The following is a 25,153-nucleotide window of genomic DNA, read 5'->3' as shown; positions in this document are numbered from 1 at the left end:
TTTGGCCACATACCTGATTGAAGCATTGAGATTCCGCTTAAACGCTATCACGACACGCTTGTGATCCTGATGACTAATAAAACATCCATTATCAAAAACAGTCGGACGAACATATGGTGGCAGAGGCGTAGTGAGGGTAGACAGCGCCTCCGGCAAACTGTGAATATGGCGCCCCAAAAAATACCACTTTTTTATTTTTCCACTAGTTTTGAGATTGTGATATTTTGAGAAAACTACTCACTAATACCAATATTTACCAATATAATTAGCAGTTTATTCGTAGGCTAGAAACATCATTACCAATTTCGCTTATTGTCTTGCCAAATCTTTACCTTGCATGCGTTAGCTGGGGAAAAATTATTCACAATTGCATCTAAATCCCCTAGCGATTCGTTTTCGATCGAGAGAATTCCCAAGCCAGTGAGTCGGTTTTGGTTCATTTCAGAACGCAGATATTTTTTTATCAATTTAAGCTTACTGGCGTTCGCACGAAGCCACTGTAACTGGAAGCGTCAGGAAAATTCATATAATATCTGAGATTAATCTGAGAATAATGTTCAAGATGCCTAAATGCGTTGAAGAGTTCAGGTCAGAGAATAGGTCCTTCATCTGCGTCTTATACACTTTCACCTCTGATACAAGTTCATCTGTATCAACGTCTGAAGAATACTTCCGTTGGAGATTTCACGTAGCCTGCTTCAAATGATCCATGCTCATAGATGTTAGTCCGTCTCTCGCCATAAATGAAAAATCTGATGCTATATCTGCTATAACTTCTCCACGCCGTTCCAACTGTATGCACAGTTGAATTTTGTGACAAGCTGCGTTAGCGACAAATAAACGAAATAATAGAAGTCAAACCATAAACCAGATACAAAAATCCCAAGTATCATATATCTCTCCAGAGATACAAAACGAGTTCATTGAAATCCTGATAGGTCGTGTGAAGTAGAAAATAGTTTCGGATATAAGATCATCGAAATATTACATAAGTTCGACAGCTCTCCTGGTTGCGCCGAGCAATGATCAAATGTTTGAGATTTTCCGACATATCAAGATAGAAAATTGTAAAATTTTTAAATGGTAAATGGCTCAGATGGTCTGCCAAATACAGATATTTTGAGGGAATTTGAATACAGTAGAACCCAGATTATCCGCGAAATAGTTTGGTCACTGTGAATAACTAAAATCGAGGATAACGCAATAAAGGGCTAAAAATGACGAAAAAATATATTTCAGCATGAAAACTGTGTTCTATCAGAACTTCTGTATCATTAAAAAATCCATCTATAGATTGTATACACCAGTGGTCAGATAATGTGAATGCAATGTTGCCAACCTTCCAGTTTTTCCTGTATATTTCCTGTACATGCCAGCGAAACAGCCAAACCCAAAAAGAAATCTCAATTTTTTTTTTATTTTCACAGATTCATCCATTTTTTTTTATTTATTAGGTATTTTCAAGTTTTTTACTTCCCAAAGTCATATTCTTTTCTTCCTGTTGTGAGAATTCTACTCCACTCCACTCACATCGAAGACCTTCATGACGAATGTGGTCTTTCTCTATCTTTATCAATACATTATCTATAATAAGCACACAGAAGTACGGTATGGTGCTTTCTCACTAATTTGCCTCCCTTTTATTGAAATTCAGTTCAATCAGGAAAACGATATCAGTTATGCATCAGTATGTAAAGTTTCACATTTTCACATTTCACTCTGCAATCAAGTTCTAAAACCTTTGAACTTCAATGATCTTTTGATCACCAACATGACGATAATTGATTCAACTAATGTCACTGAAAGACAGCATATGTCAATTGTTCCCCTTACAAAGTCTTCTGAATATTTGTGCTCGAAATTATATTCAGGGATAGCGGTGATGAATTTAGGAAGATCCGAAATCTGTATTTTACCGACATCACTGTAAACAAACGCAAGGGTGCTTCTTTCTTTTGGGGTAACATTTGGTCTCTAAAAAGAAATTACAATAATTTTCCCAAATTGAGAGAAAATATTCCAACATTTCTGCCGCATTCCTCAGCTGATGTTAAACGATTGTTTTCAAAATACAATTGAATTACAATAATCGGGGTTCCGCTGTAGATGAAGATGTACCTTCCCTTCCCGTCGTATAAAACATCTGTCCCGGAAGTTGCTTGGGAGAAGCTTAAATTACAAAGCGTTGCTCCTTTTGCTTGAACGCCATTGGAGAACTAAAGAGCAAACCTCAAAATTAATATAGAGGAATTATTCCACAGAATGAGCGGTGTTCAGGATTTTTTAAATTCACACTCAGAAGGAATACTTCAAATACAAGTTGACTAAATTTTGATCGTTTCACCAAGTTAAGGTAATCAAGTCGAACATAATTGATCGTTTCACCTTTCCGGGAAGCAAGATGAAAATTGAAAGATGAAATACGATAATACGGGAAAAAATTTCTATTGGAAATTCTTGGATTTTGGGCCCCAGCGCAAATGCCGGGTTTGCCGCCCACACACTACGCTGCTGTATGGTGGAGCAGGATAGTGAAAATCATGGCCAAAGGTGTCTTGCGCCACATTAACGGGAAACTTATACAATTTCGTTGAAATAACGAATTTGTTATATTGTACAGTTATCTTCTATATGTAAATCAATAAAAGTTTTCCGATTCATTGAAACATGAAAACTAAGCATATTTGAATCTGTCTCAGCTCTAAATGATCTAAGCTTACATATTTCCTGGTGGAGTCCATTTGAATGTATTTTTGTGACATTTCCAGTATGGATTTGAATAAAGTTTATGAATGATTAGACAAGTCTTCGTTCTCATATACAGGTCGGACTCGATTATATACAGACTCGATTATATATAATTCGATTATATATGATTCGATTATATACAATTTTATATAATCGAGTCTAAAGATTATATACAGTCCGAAAAAAATGTTTTTTTTTTAAATATTTTTAATATGACTTATTTCAAGAGAAAATGAAATGGGCCAAAATTAAAATGAAAATTAATTGACTATTACGAGTACAGTGAAGTGAAAATCGTGATTTTGGTGGATTTTAGTTGAAGATTCACTAGGAATTGTTTAGAATGATATTGCAGCGAAACTAAAAAAGATAGAAGTTGAATGTCAAAGAACAAATTGTAGAGCAATTAGAGAACTTCAATTTGGTTGATGGGAATATTCATGTTTATTATGTATTTTTTGGATAAAATTAAGAATAACACCATAAACATTGAAGTTTTTCAATTCTTAAATGTTACTTAAAATTCAGTATCTTATATAAAATTTTCTTATCTTTCAAATGGAAGCAACAGAATTATCCTACGTAACGTTATTTTTGTATTAGAGTCAGTTTAAGGCAAACAGGGCCCGAAACAGAGAAAAAGCTCAATAACTCTGTCATTGTTGGAATTTGAATATATACGTAGAATAATTTTTATCATCAAATATGATTTTCTATCACATTCTGAAATAATTAGGATTTTTTATATGAGAAAGGTATTTTATGAATTTAAGGGTATGAATCAAAAATTAAATTCTTCTTGTATAATCAAAAAACGAAAAATATTAATTAAATAATTTTTGTTTTTGATTCGACTATGTACAGTGAAAAGAAATCGAAGACTGTATATAATCGAGTCCGCGCTGTAGTTGCACTCAAGCTGAGTGCTGAGAGCATTGCGATACGTAGTTTGGGTACCGTGCCTCACTAAGAAAGTCAAATTGTACCTAAAATGTAATCTGTGTGGTGTCTGAAGCAAAAAGAAGAACCCCAGCGGTTCATAGTTTTACAGCTTTTTACAGAACATATCTCATTTACGAACGCAAGGTTTCCTGTTTTCAAATTATATTTTTTTAAATATCAAGTTTTAGTTTTAGTGGGGGCAATTTGGTCATGGGGGACAAAGTGGTCACCTGCTTGTTTGGTATTATAACTATTGACTATAGATGCCATATTGATAATCACCTCATGTTTGAAGAATTTAATGGCTTTTGAGTCACCCTGTACTTCAGTAGAGCTGTCGCATGTATAAATATAAATAAAAACAGAACTTTCTCTCTCGATAGCCATTAGACCGTCGTTAAGGAATTTCTCATGAAATTTAGTTTATTTTATCTGACATATTGGACAAATCATCAGTTTGGAGAACTGTTCACATATTCTAGGAGAGGTGAACATATATTTTATTCAATCTTAGCGAATTATTAGCATAGAAATTACTTTGATGTTTGGGAGCAAAGTGGTCATAGGTGAATATCGACTTACAATGTTCTGTTTACTAAAGCTGATATACCGCATCACATTTAGCTCTTGAAGAGGATCCTTTCGTGGTTTTGACCCTGAATAAATATGCCACTCCAACTAAACGAAGCCTCATTATGCGGAATGTAGTTTGTTTAATACTACGTTTTTGTATGCATGAGAAAATTTGAATTAAGACTCTAGGTGAATAGACCAAGGTTATTTCATATATGTACCTACTATATAAAATATAATCTGAACAAATTTGGACGAAAAAAAACGCATAAATCTATCCCATTTAGCTTGATATGTGTGAGTGATCACTTTACCCCAATAGGTGTCCACTTTACCTCCAAGCAAAAATAATGTTCGATTTTTCACCTTTTCTTCTAATGATGAAAAGTGTACTATTTTGAATTTTTATAGTAAAAGCCGTTTGCTATCTCGAACAACAATGAGTTGAACTATAATATTCTTCGAGAAACGGAAATTGAAGCGGTATGTGGACGCTGGAAATGGTCATATTCCTTAGGATGACCACTATGCCCCCACTTCCCCTATGTTTTGTCTCGATTCCGGCTCCATTGGATCAGTTTTGTAACATTTAACCAAAGGGATACATGCGGTGTCAGAACTAAGATTTTATATTCCAAATAGACGTTTATGTCGCAGTTTCTCTAGAAACCTCATCATCCTTCATTTGCTGTTAAATATCGAGAGTCGACCAAAGAGTTCGAGATTTTCAGATTTTCACCCAAATTATGAATTGTTCCTCCCATGTGCAAAATGAAAAAGTGGTCTGAAGCTTTTCGATAATGTTTGGATTCAGAGTTAGAGTAACATTGAAATTTATTTTTACATTTATCATTCATACAAATAAATTTTAATGTCCAATGGCAATATTGCGAATGACTCCAAGTATCTTATGGTATTTCAAACCATTTCACACATATAAAGTATACCATTCGAAAAAAGCGACAATAATGCCAATATCATATTCCACAGGCATCTGGTATAATAACAATGAATATAGCCGTGACTGGATCCGTATAGCTGGACGATAGTACCCGTTATACCCTAGCAAAGGGTTACGTCCAAAGAACAGACATCCAGCCGAACCAAGCAGTGCTCAATCGAATTCATCACATCAACAGCAACAACGTCGCCACAGTCAACTGCTGCAACAGCAGCAGCAACATTCGTCGTCGCAACCAACCCAATCAACTTCCGCTTCATTCACATCCGCATCTTCCAACACATCAACCGGCACACGCCATTCCTCTGAGAACAGTACAAAGGTTATGGGCAAACACGAAATGAAGCGCGGAATATCACAAAGATCATCGGATGCCGGAGGTAGGACAAACTGATTTGATATTCATAGATGTTGTTCCTTCTTACTGATACGTAGCCGTCATTCGTGCATCTATTTAGTATACGTTTGTTACATACACTATTTTCCGATCCGCTTGAAACACATAGATTTTACACTCACCCTAGATTTTCCACAGCAGCAAAACATAACATACAACTGGAAGCGAACGGGAATTTTCTGATATCCATTTGAATGTGTTTTAGAGTTTGGAAGACCCATTCTCGCAGAATGTCGTGATTAAATCTAAAATCGTTAAGAAAATAAAGTGTGACATTTCACTAAACAGATAGTAGTTAACATATTGAACTTCGTCCGATCCCTAGCGACTGACGTTGAGCTTTTGTTAGAAAAACTTCGTTGATCACTGGGACTGACAGTTACAAAATAAGTGAACATAAAAAATATTTGTTTTCGGATGTTACACGATACGTAAATACTTTCTGGTCGACTTTCTGACTATTTTCTTTTTATACATACCATAAATATCTTTGGGAGCCGGGATCGACGCTGATATTGTGCAAATTTTCTTGGTGTGGGCTGAACGGAAAGCGTAGCAAGAACAATTTGAGACTCAACGTGTTAATGAACCTCAATTATATTACTTCACACAGTCGTAATCGTAGAAAAAAATAATTAGTTTAAACTGGGTCAACAAAATTTATAATAACATTATTATTATTCAGATAAAAATAAAATTAAAGTGGAACTATTTATCTTCTATTATCGAATTCAAACAACAGTGGGAGTTATACTCCAAATAGCTAATTAAATTCGAAGTGGTCAACGTATGATCTGACAGTTTTTTTTCTGAATGAATGTTGTATCGTTGAAATTATCTAGAACCCAACGATGGAACGATGCTGAATGACATGCCTTATTTCCCGAACACAAGTTTCAGTGATCCCTCAAGGCTTCTTACACATAATAGATTTTCAACCTTAAGAAGTTATGAGAAAACAGTTTTTGGCTTCGCGTCAAGTCGTTAGGTCGACATATTCTCATTTGTGATCGCTAATCGTCGTTCAGAATGCATTGGAACTTCCCGGAAACGTACCAAGCATCCAATTCAGTGCTGAATAATCTGATAATAAAGAAAACTTATTCGGTTGTCATCCCACCTAACACTCACCTGTAATTGGCTGGTGGCTTGAAGTGGATAATACTGAGCTTGTAGCCATTCTATACAATTCAAATCAGGTGCTGGTTGCATTTTTCGGGCAGCTTTTCCAAGCGCTTTATTAAATAAATGTTGATTGTGGCATGACAAAGTGTGCAACGTCGTCGTTTGTACCATCACCATCATTATCCTTATTCACAAATTCTCTCCTTCGTCCTGAAAAACGTTGCGATGACAAAATGCCGCGGGAAGTTAGCTTCCATACATCTTGGCACACATACACACACATATGAAGGCAAATTTGGAGCGAGAATTCCTGCGATAGGGAACCAGCCATGCAAGTTGTGCTTTTGTATTCTTTTTCAATTGAATTTTGGAAGAAAAAAACAATGGTGGATTTATGCGTTTCTGCGTTTTTGTTATCTCCGAATACAGCGCATGGTATGAGGGTATGAATGCAAAGTTGTGATATTATTAGGACAATCTGATTGCTGATTATGCGATATGTATAGGTGAACGAATTGACTCCATGCTGGAATGAATCTTTCTTATATTAAGAGATACGTACAGTTGAATACACCAGGTGCTTCGAAATACTGAAAATTCCTCAAATACGATCTCAATTATTCTTGCAGTATTCAACTAGTAATTTAATATAATTTTTTAGTATGGTACCAATATTTCATACGTGATTTAATACCGAAGATACTCCAAATTTTCGGAGGGTAGACAGGCCCTTGTCAATCTTCCAATGGTTTTCCGTTGGTAGTCTGTATCATAGTCATTATACAGATAGAAACATCATTTCTATAGCGAATGACACGAAAACTTCCAGAATCATTCAAACGAGCTGTGTTCAGTTTCCTAGAACAGGTTCTTACAGCTCACTTGGACAGTGCCCAACCAATTTGCACATGATTTGGATGAAATACGTTTTATTTCTGTCGTTCACATTATATTATATTATGACACGGCGAAATATTCAGAATAGGACCAAGATCAATCGAATTGCGCCAAATTTCCTAGAACAGATACTGACCAGGACATTGCATCCAACTTCAACAACTTATTGTGCACCTAATTCGAATGAAATGCATTTTACTTCTATAGTTCACATCAAATTTCCAGAATATTGAACAAAGCACCTGTTTAGATTGGAACCCATAACAAAATCGGCAACTAAAAATGCCCTCCGTGTTTCGCGTGTTTTGTTATTGTTTTTATTTATTTATTGTGAACTTTAGATATGTAGTTACTGAACAATGGGTTTTAATGTGATGTTTTTATATAAAAAAATATATCTTATAATTCTTTCTTTCTAATTCTTTTTTACGCGGGGGATAGATACCTCGTACAAAACGCGCAAAAAACGCGTTGGTTGGAAAATTCGCGTTAATTAAAAAGTTTGCAAAATAAAAACCTGTGTGTACATTAGGGTGCCAGTGAATGTATGGGATAATTCACCTCAAATTTTTAAAAAAGTTACTCATACAAAATGTTTACCACCTCTAAATAAAACACCCTATGCAAAATTTCAGTTCCATCAGGCTTAAGGACGCAAAGCGGTCAAAGTTTGAGTTTTTTTTAAATCGAGAAATCACTTATGGTACATGAAAATGGTGTTTAGGAAAAAAAAATGATGCCATTGTCATCTCGATTTTTTTTGTCAAAAATCGACTTTTCAAACGGAAAAACGACCAAGTGCCAAAAAGTCAATTTTTGAAAAGAAAATACGAGATAACAGTAAATTTCGACATTTCATGCAATTTTAGGGCACTTGGCATCATTTTTCTCCGAAAACACGATTTTCATGTACACACTACCCTCACTCCCTTGGGCGATTTTACGATTTTCGAAAAACTCAAACTTTGACCGCTTTGCGCCACTTTCGATTTTCATCGGCACCTTAGTGTCCATGTTCGCAAAAACAATTAGTTTGCGTCTTTCGCGCTTTATTTCTCTGTTTACAATTCTTGTTTCATTAGGTTTTCAAGTTTTCCATTAAGCCTTCCCCTCAAGCATTGGTGGAAACATTTGTTTACACTGCATACCGTTATCTGTTACACATAAGAGTACCGTTTGATTAGTTACAGCAATTTAAAGTTTAAAAGAAATTTGCCCATAAGTCTTATTTTGAGCACTACCAGTGAGGTGACATGGTGAATTACTTGTCCTGCTATTCGCTCAAAATGAGATAGATGTCAAAATTGGCAATGTAACTGACTTTCAATTCTACATTATCAATGGTGATAAGTGATTTATCATGAAAACGAAAAGGGCCTGTTTTTCAAATTCTATACTTTCTCGCTGTTTTGAATGTGACACTCATTTTAGCCACCATTAACCATAATAGAACGTAGAGGGTGGAATGAACGAAATTTGGTCAAGATAAATTTGATGTATTTCTTTTGAAGAACCAGCATACAATTCATTTTTTTAGGTGTGTGAATGTGGAATTATTCTTCTATTTCATATTGAGATTTACTCTTCAGATTAGAAGAGGAGCAACGCCTAAAAATTCAGTACAGCGGCTTCATCGCCGTATTTGCACCTACAGGGTGTTAAATAAGTTCTAATGCACTCTAAAAATGTGTTAAAAACTGAAATACAAGTTTTTTTCTGTGTCAATTTTTATTCAGGCAATGTTTATTGAAACTTCACGGCATATTGTTGGCGATGAAAATCTTCTCTGTCCGGAGGTGCAGATATAACTTGAACAGCTTTATGGTCTCGAAGAAGTCTGCCACCTTTCCTCTTCCTGTCGCTGTTTAAAACTCCTCTGCCTGTAACTGGTATGTGCGGGCCTCTTGAGGTCCAACATACCTACATAATGAGGAATGTTTAGGTTTTCTAAATGCACACTCAAAAGAATATTTATATACTTCATTTTCACTAAATAATACCTTGATTACTTAAGAGTTTTCTTATAATACGCGTTGCTTCAGGTTTATTTTTGATTATTGATCTCAAAATTGATGCTCGATACAAAATCTGGACTCATAATTACCAAGAAAATTTAAACGAAATTCTGTTTATTTCAATATAAACCAGTTTCGCTGCATTTGTCCAGAATTTTCGAAGTTTTTCTATAACTCTTTAACGACACAGAACGAAAGGAAATCGTCTGTAGAGAACTTGCAAACAATTAATGAAAGCTTAAACCAGTTATATACTAAACCCATGAGTTGATTTAGTTAAATATTTGATAGTCTCCAATACTTCTCCTTAACCCATTAGATTATGCAATCTCTTACTTCGTGACACAAGTTCATTTTCAAGAGGGGTAATGGCTCGGATAAACTATCTGCAATTCGCTTCTCAGTGTTGATCTGCACAAACTGTGTTTTTCTAAAGAATTACAATAAAAAATAATCATAAATCCCCTCCGGCTCCTTTTTAACCGTTAGTAATTATAAAATAGAGATAAATTACTCTAGATAAAATTTTCAAATTCATGAATATTCAGGTAAAAATAAGTCCATCACTGAATGGTGATGGTGGTTACGCCAACCATGCATATTTGGGCAAGGTCGTGGATAAAATGATGACGTATGTAATAGGTCTCTGCTGAAAATCACCATTCTTTGCCACAAATATCGCACTCTGGTTGTCGCGATGAATCACGATGGTTGGCTCATTTTCTCCTTCTCTCAAGGGGGTAGTACACTATGAAAAAAATTTAAAAAAATTCTGGCATAAAATGTTCTCTGGGGTGTCTACTTTACTGTAGTTTTTGTCCCAGGTTAGTCCGATGCTCCGTTCCAAAGTTACAAGCCAATAAGTGGACCTAAGTCTTTGCGTAAAAAGCGCGGATCCAAAATTTAAAACGCGTTTTTCTCGAAACTAAGTTTTGCAAACTGGTGGGAGTTCTACCTCCGGAACGGTGCATCCGATTTTGATGAAATAGTTTTTCCCAGATTCTCCACTAAATTTTCTGTCATCGTGCGTAGGATTTTTTGATATTTGATATTTTGAAAAATAAAATTTGAGTGAATGTTTTTGTCTCGATTTTTGAGGCAAAAACGCATTTCTTTTACAAAAATGTCGCCATTTCGTCAAAAAACAATGAAAAAAAAATCCTACGTACGATGACAGGAAATATATACAAGATTACGTAAAAAAATCATTGGTTGAAATCGGTCCACTAGAAAAACTTGTAGAACTCCCACCAGTTTACAAGGTTTTGGCTGCAAGGGTTCAACAAAACGGTTGCGACTATTCAGGGGACAGTACAATTGACACCAATATATTTTTTGTTTGTTAAGTAATATATACCTAATAAAACTATGACATCAGATTAATCCTAGTAATTTATTTTCTCGTTAAAAAAGCCGCAAAAGTCACATACTTTTTATGATGTTCATAGTGTACTACCCCCTTAAAACCTTCGTCCTGTACAACTGCCAAAAAAGCCTCACGAGTAGACAGGGCAACGTTTTGCTGTCATTATCAGTACCATGATTTGGCTTCTTGAGCAGTGAATACGTTATCTATAGGTGACGTCCGGTTGTCTTTTTCCTGATGGTACATCAAGCTCTCAGGTACTGAGCAAGTACTTTACCGCATTCCAATGTCTTTCACTAGGGTTGGCATTAAATTGGCTGTGAACGTAACTTTTGACGTGTCATTTACAACAAATTTGTTAAGATTTGCCCAAACATTCTGACAAAATTGGTACTTCTGAATTAATCTGGGATAAAATTTTACTGATTCATCTTTCATTCAGTCGTTTCTTTGGGTACGGGTACGTGAAAGACTGTCTGTGAAATCATTCATGGTACGCTGAATTATGACACTGTGAAAAATTTGTAGTGATTCAGTGAAAATTATATGATTTTTCTATTGAACAATTTTTTCACACCCGATTAACGTGACTATACCTATCTTATATTATTAGTTTTTGTAATTTCAAAATAGCGTTCATACAAATATCTTTACTCTTCCTTTCCGATCAATCCAGACATGTTATCACTTCTTATATCATTGATCAATATGCGAACTATCACAAAGGGGAATTTTATAACGTTACTCGTGGTTTATCTGCTCCTGGTGATCCATGTTCCAACAACAACATCGAGTATCGATTGTCTTCGCTGTTTCGCGTCAATTGATTTTCCCCAGAACAGCAGCCACCCGTATGAGCTTATAATAACAACGAGCAGCGAAGACCCGAACGGCGAAAGCTTCCGAGAACCAATCAAAATATCGTATAATGACAAAACACGACAGGACGCATGTGTTTGGAGTTTGGATTTATTGGACGAGAGCTTTAGTAGTTACTTTAATAAATCAAATAATATCCCCAATATCGTCAATCATATCGCAATTGCCTTGGTGAAATATTTACGGATCCATTGCTCAACTGATAATCAATCTTGGACTGATGCAATCAAATTTAGCTGTCTAGATAAATTTATCTTCTATCGACTGTGTGAAATTCAGAAAGATTTGGAAACATCGTATCTGCGGGATGTATTCAGCTATCGCGATAAACGTGAGCTTCGCCCGAAGAGATGCAGCCTGAACAATCTCCTCTCAACGAATCGAAAGATATACGAGTTTGGGCTGGAGAACGAGGGCCTCACATCGCACTCGCAAACTATCCTCAGCACTATCTATCTTGTGACCGATGTTATCACAGAGTTCTACAACCGTAAACTGGCCCACTCTCGTAAGAATTTCTACCGTTCGGAACCGGGACGTGATGGCGATGATACGGTCGTGCAGAAAATCAGTTCATCTATTGAGATAATTCTACTGCAGACTATCAAGTATCACATACTCCACAAGCTCGGTCTGAGAGAGCGACCGAACGTTACGCGGATTGCCAAGAATGAATACGTCTTCGAAGCGCTGGATCGCGTGTACGGCAACAAGATAAACATCGGCAACACTTACGCCGAGAAGCACTATTACAGCAAATATTTGCAAGCAAATCTATCGAAGGATTTCTCAAATTCCTTCGTTGACACGTTCTTCGAGGCGACCGACATTGGCACTGGTGGCGGCGGTTTGGACAAGCAGCACAATTTCTTCCCGAAGAAGATGAAATACAAGCAGCCAACGAATCCTGACGCTGAGAAGCAAAACTTTTTCGGTGGCACCAAGATTTTATCATTCGCTGAAAAAGGTTCGGTCCTGACTCCTCTTTTATTTTATTTCCCCACACCTTCACGCTTGTCTTGCTACGCCATAAATTCACCTGAAAATTGGTCACGGCAGGAGCTAATAACCCAAAGCTTGCTGGAGGAATATAAAGTGATATGATTTTATCCCCTTGGGTTTCACCCCATTCACAACCGGCTTCATTCGTTGGCTATAAAATCGTGTTCATCTTGTTCTCATCATATATCATTTCAGGCAGTTATCTAAATCCAAATGTAACATTTATACATGGGGGTTCCTCAGAATTTCAGTATCAAATACATATTACCTTTCATTAAGTGAAGTTGATCCATAACACGATTTTTTTAAATTTATTTATTTCATCTGACTTGTGTTGTCATATTGAAACACACTATCTGATTATCAAATTTTATATTCATCAATTCAGAGCACAGAGGTGAAATGCGATTTGGAATAGTGAATGTCACCTTTCGAACTAAAAAACGACATTATCGGGTTGTATTAAAAGTATTTTCCTAAATGAAACCACGATTATGTTACATCAATGACTCACCATTATGGCATTCAATATACACAGGTAATAATATTCCAGAAATGCTACTGGTGGCGAATACAAATTTCATGTATAGGAAATCATCTGAGTCATGTTGCCTTTTCTCGCCTGGTACCAAAAACGCGGCCGTTTTCATGCACCATTTCCGCGTAATTGGGATGACAGTAAGTCAAGATGTTGAAATGGGTTCGTTTTAAAACAGCCAAAACAGACCCTGTGACGCCTTTTGATTGTTGTTGCTATCTCGGGTGAAGAATCATGAACCAAGCGACCAGCTCCGGGTTGCACGGTACAAGATAAAGAAACATACAGTTGACTTAATTCATTTCCACAATTTAGGTAGAAGGATACGATATTTTGCTTTTGCCATACTTGCATCGCATTACAAAACATCCATATTTGATATTATTAAGTATTCAAACTGGATTAACATTCATATTCACAGAGAGTTGCTATTTTCTGATTCAAATAGAGTTTAATGATGTAACTATTGTTCTAAATTTATTCGAAATACAGCAGGAAATACTGAAATTCAAATTAAAAACTCGTGTTTTGTCAGGAAAAAGTGATAGAAATGGTGGATGCGCAGTGTACCTAATATGAATCGGGATTGAAAGGGAAAAGTAGCATTCAAACAATTTATTTTAATATCTTATGTTATCATCCAAAATAGTTTTTCCAGCTACAATATACTTTCTACATCGCTTGGAAAGCGTTTCTAATGTATTTCAGCTCGCTTTAAGGAATGGTGTTAAACGCTTCGGTCGAAGCTGTTCTACTGTCATAAGAAACATCATTTTGATTCTACCTAATTTATTTTTATATTATATCATAATAAAATCTGCCTGGTATTGCGGAATCTGCATACGATTAAATTGAAGTATATATTGTAGGATATAAGAACTATCTTCATTTCAAAGACTGGTCATTTGAACTTTATTGTTGTGTTCAGGCACGGAACATTCAAAAAACTAAAATTCCAGTGTTTCATAACTATAGGACCAGATGGAAAAACTCTCACTCCTTTACAACATTAACGTCAATTTCATATAATTTAGAATAAGTTTCGAACTCGTAGGTCATCTTTAGTTCTCAATCGGATCAAATAACCCATTCGGGGTGGTTTTGACCAAGTTGCGCCATGTTGTAGTGTGTATCTCGTTCTACGCAGAGGATACTGTTCGTACTCATACTGCTTGTAAGCTGCTTCTACTATTTGTACGATCACTCCTCATAAAGTTCTTGATAGGGTTTTGATAGATGAAGATGAAGATAGTTATTATATCCTACACTATATACTTCAATTCAACCGACTTCTTACATATCTCTAGAAACTCAGAAAAAAATAGTGGTTCTATAGTTGTGAAAGGCAGTGTATTATCTAGTAATTTTTTGAAAAGGGTATAGAAAGTTGATTTTTCGAAACCGTCCCACAGGAGTAGGAGAGGTGCGACGGGCAGTGGGGGTAAGATGGACAGGTGGTATAGTTGTATGTACCACCATAATGTATAGTTACATTATGAAATTCAAATTTCTGTTACTGAGAACCCCTTCTACATTTTATTCTGTAATATTCAAACCACCCTATGACAATACTGGTAAAAAGAAGGAAAGGGAAACAAAAAAATTAAATCAATTTTCAATTTAAAAATTCAATTCACTAATGGTTATATTTCGGTGCGTGAGTTACCAGAGAAGCGATATAAGGGATGTACGGAAAAGTAAATTAATTTGTGACTGGAAAATTTAAATTATTGAAATAATTGTAAAGGAAATTTGGAAAATCGATTCTTTCGATGCCAAATGACTTAAAAATGCATGAAACGTCGAGATCTGGTGTCATCTAGAAAACAAAATTTGGCCGAAATTCGACTTTCTGGGATTTAGCCTGAGTGGAAGGTATGGCAAAACAAAATTATCGAATATAAAGAACCGACCATGTACATTTTGTTTATTGGCCTAAAAAATGACCTGTGCAAAATTTCAGCTCAATCGGACATTATTTAGGGGTGCCTCAAAGCGCTCGAAGTTTTGATTTGTTGACCCTTGAAAATCTGCCAAGGGAGTACATGAAATTTGGAAAATCGAAAAAAAAATTTCGATGCTAAATGACTTAATTCCGCAATTTTTTCCTTCAAAATGTACTGTTTCCAAACGTACATTGATATACAATTAAATCTGTAGTATCCTTCGTATCAGTCATAGATAAAGTGACTGTATGAAATGATATTTTTAATGACATTTTGACACCTTTTTTCAGTTCCAATAGAATCCTATAGATAGCTACTACTTAACCATATACCATTCATCGTTTATCGGTGATTCTGAAATAAAAAATTAAATGATTCTGCGGAGATGAATACGGTATTACCTTCTCATGCTGTATTGTACATTTTTTGCGTTGAAAACTTTCTTTGTCTATTACATCGGTTTCGAGAATTTAGAGTTTAAACCGTTCGAAATCCTTCATTTATTTATTTGTTTATTTATCTATCTATTAATTTATTTATTTATTTAATTATTTATTCACTTACTTATTTATTTATTTATTTACTTATTTATGTATTTATTACCAACGGATCCACAGGTCTTGCGCTCCCGTGGCCGAGTGGTAAGCGGCCCACACTATCATGCCGGGGGTTCGGGTTCGATTCCCGTTCTGGCCGGGGGATTTTTCGTCAAAGAAAATTTTTCCGGCTTGCACTGGTCACGCGTATTCTAGAGCTTGCCACTTCAGAGTACATTTAAGGCGTGTTATTCGGCATAGAAATCTCAACCAAGTATTACTAATAAAAATGACGCAAGTAATGCTACGTTGAGAAGGCAAAAGTTCCACTGGAACGTTAGAGCCATCCAAGAAGAAGATCCACAGGTCTGAACGGGAATGTCATAGTGATAGATTTTTTTAAACCCAAATTAAACTCTGGTTATTCTCGCAGAGCGTTCAAAAAAAATATTTTTCACAAATGATTCCAAAACACTTTTTTAATATAATGACAATTCGAGAAACGCTCTGCGACCACTTACGGTCGACATCGATATCGTCAGTTTTGCGGATTAGTTACATGGGTCTTCCTCAAGGCTCATAATTTTTCACAACTTTTATGTAAATGATATTGATGTTTGTTTGTCGGTTATGGGCAAAGTCAGCACCGATTTTTAAAATCTCTTGGAAAATTCTCTTGGCAATTTGGTTGATTGCGCCTATACATTGTGTTGTATTGTATTTTCAGACAGACAGAGATAGTCTGTCTGTCTGTTATTCTCAAGAAAATTTCATGCAGCACAATTACAGCTTAAAGTTTTGAGCAGAACAATTTGTCACTCGATGTCATTCGAGTATTTAGGACTGCAAAGGAACATGGGGTAAACACTCGAAACAAAAATGTCAGAAAAGAATAAATTTTATACGGTTGTATAAAACAACCATTTTATCAATCATATCTGCGGTGCGGTGCGGAAATTTTCGCTTTAGGTCCGCTGCCTCTACCCATATTCTGCATCTAGGGAACATTCAATATCGCTGTTTGCGTATTACTCTAGGATGTATGCAATCAACACATAGAATGTGCCTAGAAATTCTAGCTGGTATACTTACTCTTTCTGTAAACTTTTTGGAGTTGTCACTCCGCTTTTGAATACGCTGTGAAACACTTGATCCGGAAGTGATAGCAATCTTTGAAAAAAATGTTAAACTCCGGCGAATATCCCTATATCATGAATTTAAGACTCTGGAAAGTCCATCTGCTTTATCTGGTTTTCATGTCATCCCTTCAATTTTGTTCGATTCCTCTATTGCTATTGAAAATTGCCTGTCAATGAAAGATTATATGCATGGTATTCCAGATGATTTCCGGATTAAGGTTTGGGTTTGATGATGGTCACATATCCTTCGCCCATAAAGGAAGATGTTCCTGCAACCACTTCTGAGTGCGGTATGACACAAACCCTCATCTTGTTGGAACACAACATTTGGCTACGGGTCTTACTGCTCTTTGATCCACGATCCAACATACTTACTTAAAATCCCGATGTAGATCTCCGTATTTACTTTGTCGACTTCTAGAATGAACACCGAATTATTTTTTTTTTTGCCATCGGAAGCCACCAATCCAACCGCCATAACGCTAGCAGGATGTTTGATCAGATACACGATTTTATGCTCATCGGCCACTTCTTTCACCGGGAGAGAACTAATATAGCGATCGGTTCTGGAATTTTATTTGGGATCGACGGTAAACACGCTCTCGTCGGTGAACAGGATTACCGGAATTTTTCGCTTAAGAAAGTTCAATTTTTTAAAAATCGTTCGACTCATAGCTCCCGGATTATGAAAATGATAATGATGGTCCCGCCTCCTTCCCCTACAGAGGTTTGAGCAAGACGAGTTATCTAAAAGATAATTTATTTTTTTTCAACATTGAAATCAGTTTAGCAAACATGAAAAACGAACTGATTTTATTTACAGATATAAGTTAAAAAAATTGCAATGTCCAAAAAAGCCAATACTCAGTCATGTCCGCCACAGAGCCGATACGGTCCCGACGAGGCCCTTGCAGCCAAGTGGTCCCCCAGAGCACAAGTCCAACCGCCAGCCTTGTTTTAGATTGACTGTGAATACCCTCATTCAGAGAAATCGAGAAAATTTCCTTTACGAAAAATTCCTAGACCGGCACTTAAAAAAAACTTTCAATTTAATATCCTTTATATCTGTGTCTCGCGCGCAACGCTCAAACTTTTGTAGACTACTTTAATTTTTTTTTAAACTCATACAACTATAAGAACGTCAAAATAAAAATAAAAATAGTCCATCATCACCAAGATCATGACGGACATAATAGAGATCAATACAAATTTAAAAAAAGATGATTTAAAAACTTCGTCAGATTCATTGAAAATATTGAAAACAAACTGCAAAAAAAATGTCCACATTAAATTATCCGTTCGTATAAAACTTCGTCAGTAAAGATCTTCGGCATAAAAATAAACAAAAACTCGTTCAGCTGTTAAGAGAACACAGCTTTTACATGTGAAATACAGTGCCTCTTAAATTCTGTGTTGTTGCGCATTTAATATGTCTTGGCATCGAGTTGAACACATTTATTCCTTTGAAGTACAACGAATTTTGTGAAGCACATGACAAGAAATTAGGTGTTCTTATTTCATTCGCGTTTCTAGTGTTATAACTATGAAAGTCACTTCCTCTTTCAACTCGATCACACAAATATCGAGGCAGCAAACCGTTAATTACTTTAAAAATGAACACCATAGTTAAATAAACAATTCTTTGCTTCACGGATAACCATTGCAGAGCGTCCAACATTAAAGATGAGGAAGTGAATCTGTTACATTTTAGTATCAACCGCATTATTTTGTTTTGCAAGCGCTGTAATCTCGATATTTGTGTGTCATTGGCTAAAAATAAAATGGAAGAGCAAAAGTCTAAATAAGGAGAGATGATTGATTTGTATAGCTGTATTTTGCTGCAAATAGTTGAATCGTTTTTCAATCGACATAAGATTCCATACTTCTTGGCAATTTTCTTGATGACATTGTCAATGTGAGTGTTGAACTTGAGTTTGTCATCAATAATCACGCCAAGATATTTAATGTCCCGAACTCGATCAATAGTCTCATTATCAATAACGATGGAGACGTTTTCATTTAAACGATTTCGCGAGATTACCATATATTTAGTTTTACTTATGTTCAATTTCAATTGCTTATACTTCAACCATCTACTTAAAGAATGTAAATCTCCATTCAAATGTAAAACGACCTGATCTAAATCATTAACTGCAATGAATAACACAGTATCATCTGCAAAAAGATTGATATCACAAAATCGTAAAACTCTTCGCATGTCATTGATATACATAATAAATAAAAGGGGCCCTAATACACTTCCCTGTGGTACTCCAAGATTATTCCCTAGGGCAGGGGTTTTCAAATGGTGCTCCGCGGGAAATTTGTGCTCCGCGAAGTTATAGCAAATGCTCCCGCCTGAAAACCCACATTGAAAAAAACAATTCTTTAATTTCATTTTACTGGGCATATAGAGATTTATATTGTTACTCCGGGTCAGATGTCGTGTAACAGCGACTCGGAACCGAAATAGAGTTGTTTCCAGTTGGGTAATGTCAATGCAAATAAGATTTGTTTTATTGATTGAAAAATGCAGGTGCTCCGTCAAATTATTTTGCTATAAAAAGTGCTCTGCCATAAAAAAAATGTGAAAACCCCTGCCCTAGGGGATTCGAAATTGTATCATTAAAAATAGTCCGTTGAGTTCTGTCATTTAAATAGCTTTCGAACCATTTATATGCAGTATTCGTAAATCCAAAGCGCTTAATCGTGTTTAACAACAAGGGCCTAGAAATTGTTTCGAAAGCGCGTTTTAGATCCAAAAAAACAGCAATGATATTCTCTTTGCACTCTAGTTTCTCTTTCCATTTTGCTAATACCAAGTTCAATGCGGTTTCACAGGAATGACCTTCCCGATATCCCGATTGTTCTGGTTTTAGCAAAGCATTGCAATTTAAATATTCCAGCAGCTGGCCTTTAACGACTACTTCTAATATTTTCTCTAGCGTGTGCAACATATTGATGGGACGAAACTCTTCGGCTTTAATCGTTCCAGCAACCTTTTGAATTGGAACTAAATATTAAAGATTCCTTCCACACCTTAGGCACATGCCCAGTTAGCAAAGATTTATTAATAAGGTCCAGCAAGATGTGATCGATGACATGAAAGCAATCTTGAATAACTCTAGCATTGACATTATCCACTCCAGCCGTTTTTCCTAAAGAAAAGCAAATAGTTCTAAGTTCATTTAATGTAATTGGGTGAAAACTTTCAAATCTACAACTACTGTTAATCGGCTGTTTTATTTCATCAGGTTCATCAACCAATTCAATGGACTGATTGATCAATGAAACACTATTGACAAAATAATCGTTAAACTTAAATGCTATAGCCTGTTCAGACTGTTCAAGTGTGCCATTAAAAGTTATGGACCGCGGTTTGCTATTACTAGGTTTTAATAAAGTTTTCAAAATTTTCCATAACTCCTTGCTGTTGCTTTGATGCAGATCAATCTTCCTCTGAATATATTCACAACGATGCGGTTGGTAATCTTGTGATTTTTTCCGTGCCCTCGACTTTGCCCCACAATCTTTCTTTACGATCTTCCGTGCCGTAAAGTCGCTGATCCCGTGCTCCTTCGCCTTTCACTGGATTCGCGAATCTTCCTTTTGATGACAGCGATAACCCTCGGACACTCCCACGGCGATTGAAATGTCTTTTTGCGACACTTGCGCGTTGGACAAATCACGAATACGCCACTTTGACATGGTGCAACTATCAAACTAAAGAAATCGGCTTCTTTTACTCGTAGCTTTTTTTTTTATTTTTTTTTTTTTTTATTTATATCGTTTATTTTTACAGGCTCAGTTACATAGGTTTAAAGGAGCCGAACTCCTTACTGTATTGTTACTAGTATATATACATTTTTCCTTAATTCTAATGTTAATAATATAGGAAACCGATTACTCGCGGTCAACTCGAGTTTAGAAGGGTGACATATTTTCTTCAGGAAAAGGAGGGGATATGAGGATATGTTGACATTGATCACACTCACACTCTCAATCACACTCATCACACTCAATTCTTAAACCTATCTTATATCTAATATGTATTTACATTTCATCTTATTCTTAAGAAGGGATCCGATCTCTCACAAAGGAAAAGGAAAAGGAAAAACTAAGGGTATAAGGATAATCACACACGAAGATCGATAGCTTTAAGGAATACATATATTTGGGACATGTAATCAAGGTCTAACCGAGCCAACACGTCTCTCACCGGCACATTGGGCTGCCTTCCTCGGGCCCGAAGGGTGACTACTAAATTCGATCTGGCGACAAGATACAGCTCGCACGACCAAACAACGTGCTCGATGTCGTGGTAACCTTGGCCACAAACACAAAGATTGTTGTCGGCAAGATTAATACGAAAGAGTAGCGCATCTAACGAACAGTGATTGGACATGAGTCGGGAGAAGGTGCGAATAAAGTCCCGACTCAAGTCCAGACTTTTGAACCATGGTTTGAGGCTAACCTTAGGGATAATCGAGTGAAACCACCGGCCCAATTCATCTTCGTTCCATTTGCGTTGCCAGTTAACTATGGTATTTTTGCGGACTAAAGAATAAAATTCATTGAAGGCGATTTGACGCTGATAAATATCGCCTTCAATTGCACCTACCTTTGCTAATGAGTCAGCCCTCTCATTACCCAGAATTGAGCAATGTGAAGGGACCCAGACAAAGGTAATGACATAACAGCGTCTGGATAAAGCACTCAAAATTTCTCGTATTCTCTCAAGGAAGTACGGCGAGTGCTTTTCCGGCCTCACTGAACGGATAGCTTCGACAGAGCTAAGACTATCCGTTACAATGTAATAGTGTTCAACAGGTCGTGAGGCGACGCTGTCCAGCGCCCAGTGTATCGCTGCCAATTCAGCAATATACACTGAGCAAGGATTCTGAAGACTGTGTGAGGTGCTAAAAAATTCGTTGAACACTCCAAATCCTGTGGACTCATTCATAGAGGACCCATCAGTAAAGTACATATTATCACAATTGATATCCCCATACTTTGCATCGAAGATCGTTGGAACGATCCTCGATCGAAGATAATCTGATGTTCCATGGATATCCTGCTTCATGGACAGATCAAAATGCACAGAGGAATTGATGTAGTCAGGAAAACAAACACGGTTGGGAATATACGAAGAAGGATCAACCTGCATGGAGACGAATTCATGATATGAGCTCATGAATCCAGAATGAAAATTTAGCTCGATCAGCTGCTCAAAATTTCCGATCACCAATGGGTTCATAACCTTACACCGGATGAGGAACCGAAGAGATAATAAATTGAAGCGATCTTTTAGTGGGAGTAGGCCTGCCAAAACCTCGAGACTCATGGTATGCGTTGAGGGCATACATCCCAACGCGATACGGAGACAAAGATACTGAATTCGCTCGAGTTTAATGAGGTGTGTTTTGGCAGCTGATTGAAAACAGAAACTGCCATACTCCATCACTGAGAGAATAGTTGTTCGATACAACATTATAAGATCTTCGGGATGGGCTCCCCACCAGGTGCCGGTAATTGTACGGAGAAAGTTTATTCTTTGTTGACATTTTTTACTCAGATACCTAATATGGGCCCCCCAAGTACATTTAGAGTCGAACCAGACCCCAAGATACTTGAATGACATAGCATGAGTGATCGGTTTACCCAAAAGTTGAAGCTTTGGTTTTGCTGGTTTATGCTTCCTAGAAAAAACCACCATCTCTGTTTTCTCCGTGGAGAATTCGATCCCTAGCCCAATGGCCCAGGTTGAAAAATTGTTCAAAGTATCTTGTAAGGATTCTTGCAGGTCGGATTCGTTTGATCCTACGACAGACACCACTCCATCATCTGCAAGTTGTCTTAGGCTGCAATTTTGTGTAAGGCAATTGTCAATGTCGCTTACGTAGAAGTTGTACAAAAGGGGGCTTAAACATGAGCCCTGGGGGAGTCCCATGTAAGAGATCCGACTTACTGCCGAATCTCCGTGAGAAAAGTTCAAATGTTTCTCACAAAGCAAGTTATATAACATATTATTCAATAGAGGCGGCAGACCCCGAGATTGTAATTTGTCTGACAAAACCTCTATTGAAACAGAATCAAAGGCCCCCTTTATGTCCAAGAATACTGAAGCCATTTGTTTTTTTTCGGCGTAAGCCAGTTGAATTTCTGAAGAAAGCAACGCAAGACAATCATTCGTCCCCTTGCCCCTGCGGAACCCATATTGTGTATCTGAGAGTAGGCCATTCGTTTCAACCCATCGATCAAGGCGAAACAAGATAATTTTCTCCAACAATTTCCGTATACAAGACAGCATTGCTATTGGGCGGTACGAATTGAAGTCGGACGCGGGTTTTCCGGGTTTTTGAATAGCTATAACTCGTACTTGTCTCCAATCATCTGGAACAATATTATGCTCCAGAAACCGATTGAATAAGTTCAACAAGCGATGTTTCGCCACATCAGGGAGATTTTTCAGCAAGTTGAACTTAATTCTATCCGATCCCGGAGCAGAATTGTTACATGAAAGGAGAGCAAGAGAGAATTCTACCATCGAAAACTCGGAATCAAGATCGCACCTATCTTGTGGTATATCTCGAATAATTCTTTGCACTGGAGCGGAATCGGGACAAACCTTTCGTGCAAAATTAAAAATCCATCGATGTGAATATTCCTCGCTTTCATTGGATGAAGAGCGATTTCTCATGTTTCGAGCCACTTTCCATAATTTTTTCATTGACGTTTCTCGTGACAAACCTCCCACGAAATTTCGCCAATAAGCACGTTTTTTCCCTTTGATCAAGTTTTTAAATTGATTTTCAAGGTCCAAATACTTCTGAAAATTTTCAGGGGTTCCACGTTTCCGAAAAGCTTTAAATGCATTCGATTTATCTCCATAAAGCTTGGAACACTGGCCATCCCACCATGGATTGGGAGGCCTTCGACGAATAGTGGAACCTGGGATGGGTTTCGTTTGAGCGCGAACCGCGCTGTCATATATCAAACGAGAAATGAAGTTATACTCCTCCAATGGAGGCAAACCATCTCTGGAATTGATGGCTAGAGCAATCGCGTCCGCATATTTTTTCCAGTCAATGTGTCTTGTGAGGTCGTATGCCATGTTTATTGATTCAGAAGAATTCAACCCATTGGTGATAGAAATTTTGATTGGCAAGTGATCACTACCGTTGGGATCCTGGATTACATTCCACTTGCAATCTAACGATAGTGAATTCGAGCAAAGCGAGAGGTCAAGAGCACTTGGTTTAGCAGGAGGTTTAGGTACACGTGTTGTTTCCCCAGTGTTCAAAACGGTCATATTGAAGCTGTTACAAAGGTCATATATCAACGATGAACGATTGTCGTCGTACTGTTCCCCCCAGGCAGTTCCGTGAGAGTTGAAGTCTCCCAAGATTAATCGTGGCTCAGGAAGGAGTGAGCACATGTCAACAAGTTGCTTGCGGCTAACCGCAGCTCTCGGAGGCCAATACAAGCTGACTATACAGAGGTCTTTGCCTCTGATGTTTGCATGACAAGCAACAGCTTCGATCCCTCCAATAGGTGGAAGGTCAATTCTAAAAAATGAGTGACACTTATTGATCCCCAATAGTACCCCTCCGTATCTGTCATCACGGTCCAAGCGTATTATATTAAAATCGTGGAAAGAGAGATCATTTTGAGAAGAGAGCCAGGTTTCGGATAGAGCAAAAACATCACAATTGAGTTTATGAATTAGAAATTTGAATGTATCCAATTTAGGGATAAGACTACGACAATTCCACTGTAAAACAGTGATATCTCCGACCTCTCTATTTAAATTAGACATCAAGAGAGATAATCATTGCAAGGAGGGGCCATGTTTGCATCAATTGCTGCAAAATTGTCTTTAGTACTGGAAGCATTGCGGTGACAATGGTTCTGATGGAGTCGGAAACATTAAAACACGTGAAGATTTGATCCACAAGGTCAGACAACTTTATAAATCCCGATTGGGAAGTTGAACTTGACGGAAAAACAGGGACAGTTGGGGTTTTTGATGTCCCCTCGAGTGCTGGGTCGTTCGAAGGTGAACTATTACCACGGAGGCCAGGAGGGA

At 37.0% G+C, this 25,153-nt stretch overlaps 1 protein-coding gene across 2 annotated transcripts in view; it reads left to right on the top strand.

Moving 5' to 3' along the window:
• The window catches only part of LOC129763395 (uncharacterized), a 123,949-nt gene that overhangs the window by 14,533 nt on the left and 84,263 nt on the right, over nt 1-25,153 (top strand). For both annotated transcript variants that reach the window (XM_055762420.1, XM_055762419.1), the window contains exon 2: nt 5,254-5,604. In XM_055762420.1, the coding sequence (XP_055618395.1) occupies nt 5,550-5,604 (55 nt within the window). In that variant the 5' untranslated portion in view covers nt 5,254-5,549. The remainder of the gene's footprint in view (nt 1-5,253; nt 5,605-25,153) is intronic.

The sequence above is a fragment of the Toxorhynchites rutilus genome, chromosome 1 (assembly GCF_029784135.1).
Source record: "Toxorhynchites rutilus septentrionalis strain SRP chromosome 1, ASM2978413v1, whole genome shotgun sequence".
Classification (NCBI taxonomy): domain Eukaryota; kingdom Metazoa; phylum Arthropoda; class Insecta; order Diptera; family Culicidae; genus Toxorhynchites; species Toxorhynchites rutilus.
This window is presented reverse-complemented; position numbering and strand designations above follow the sequence as displayed.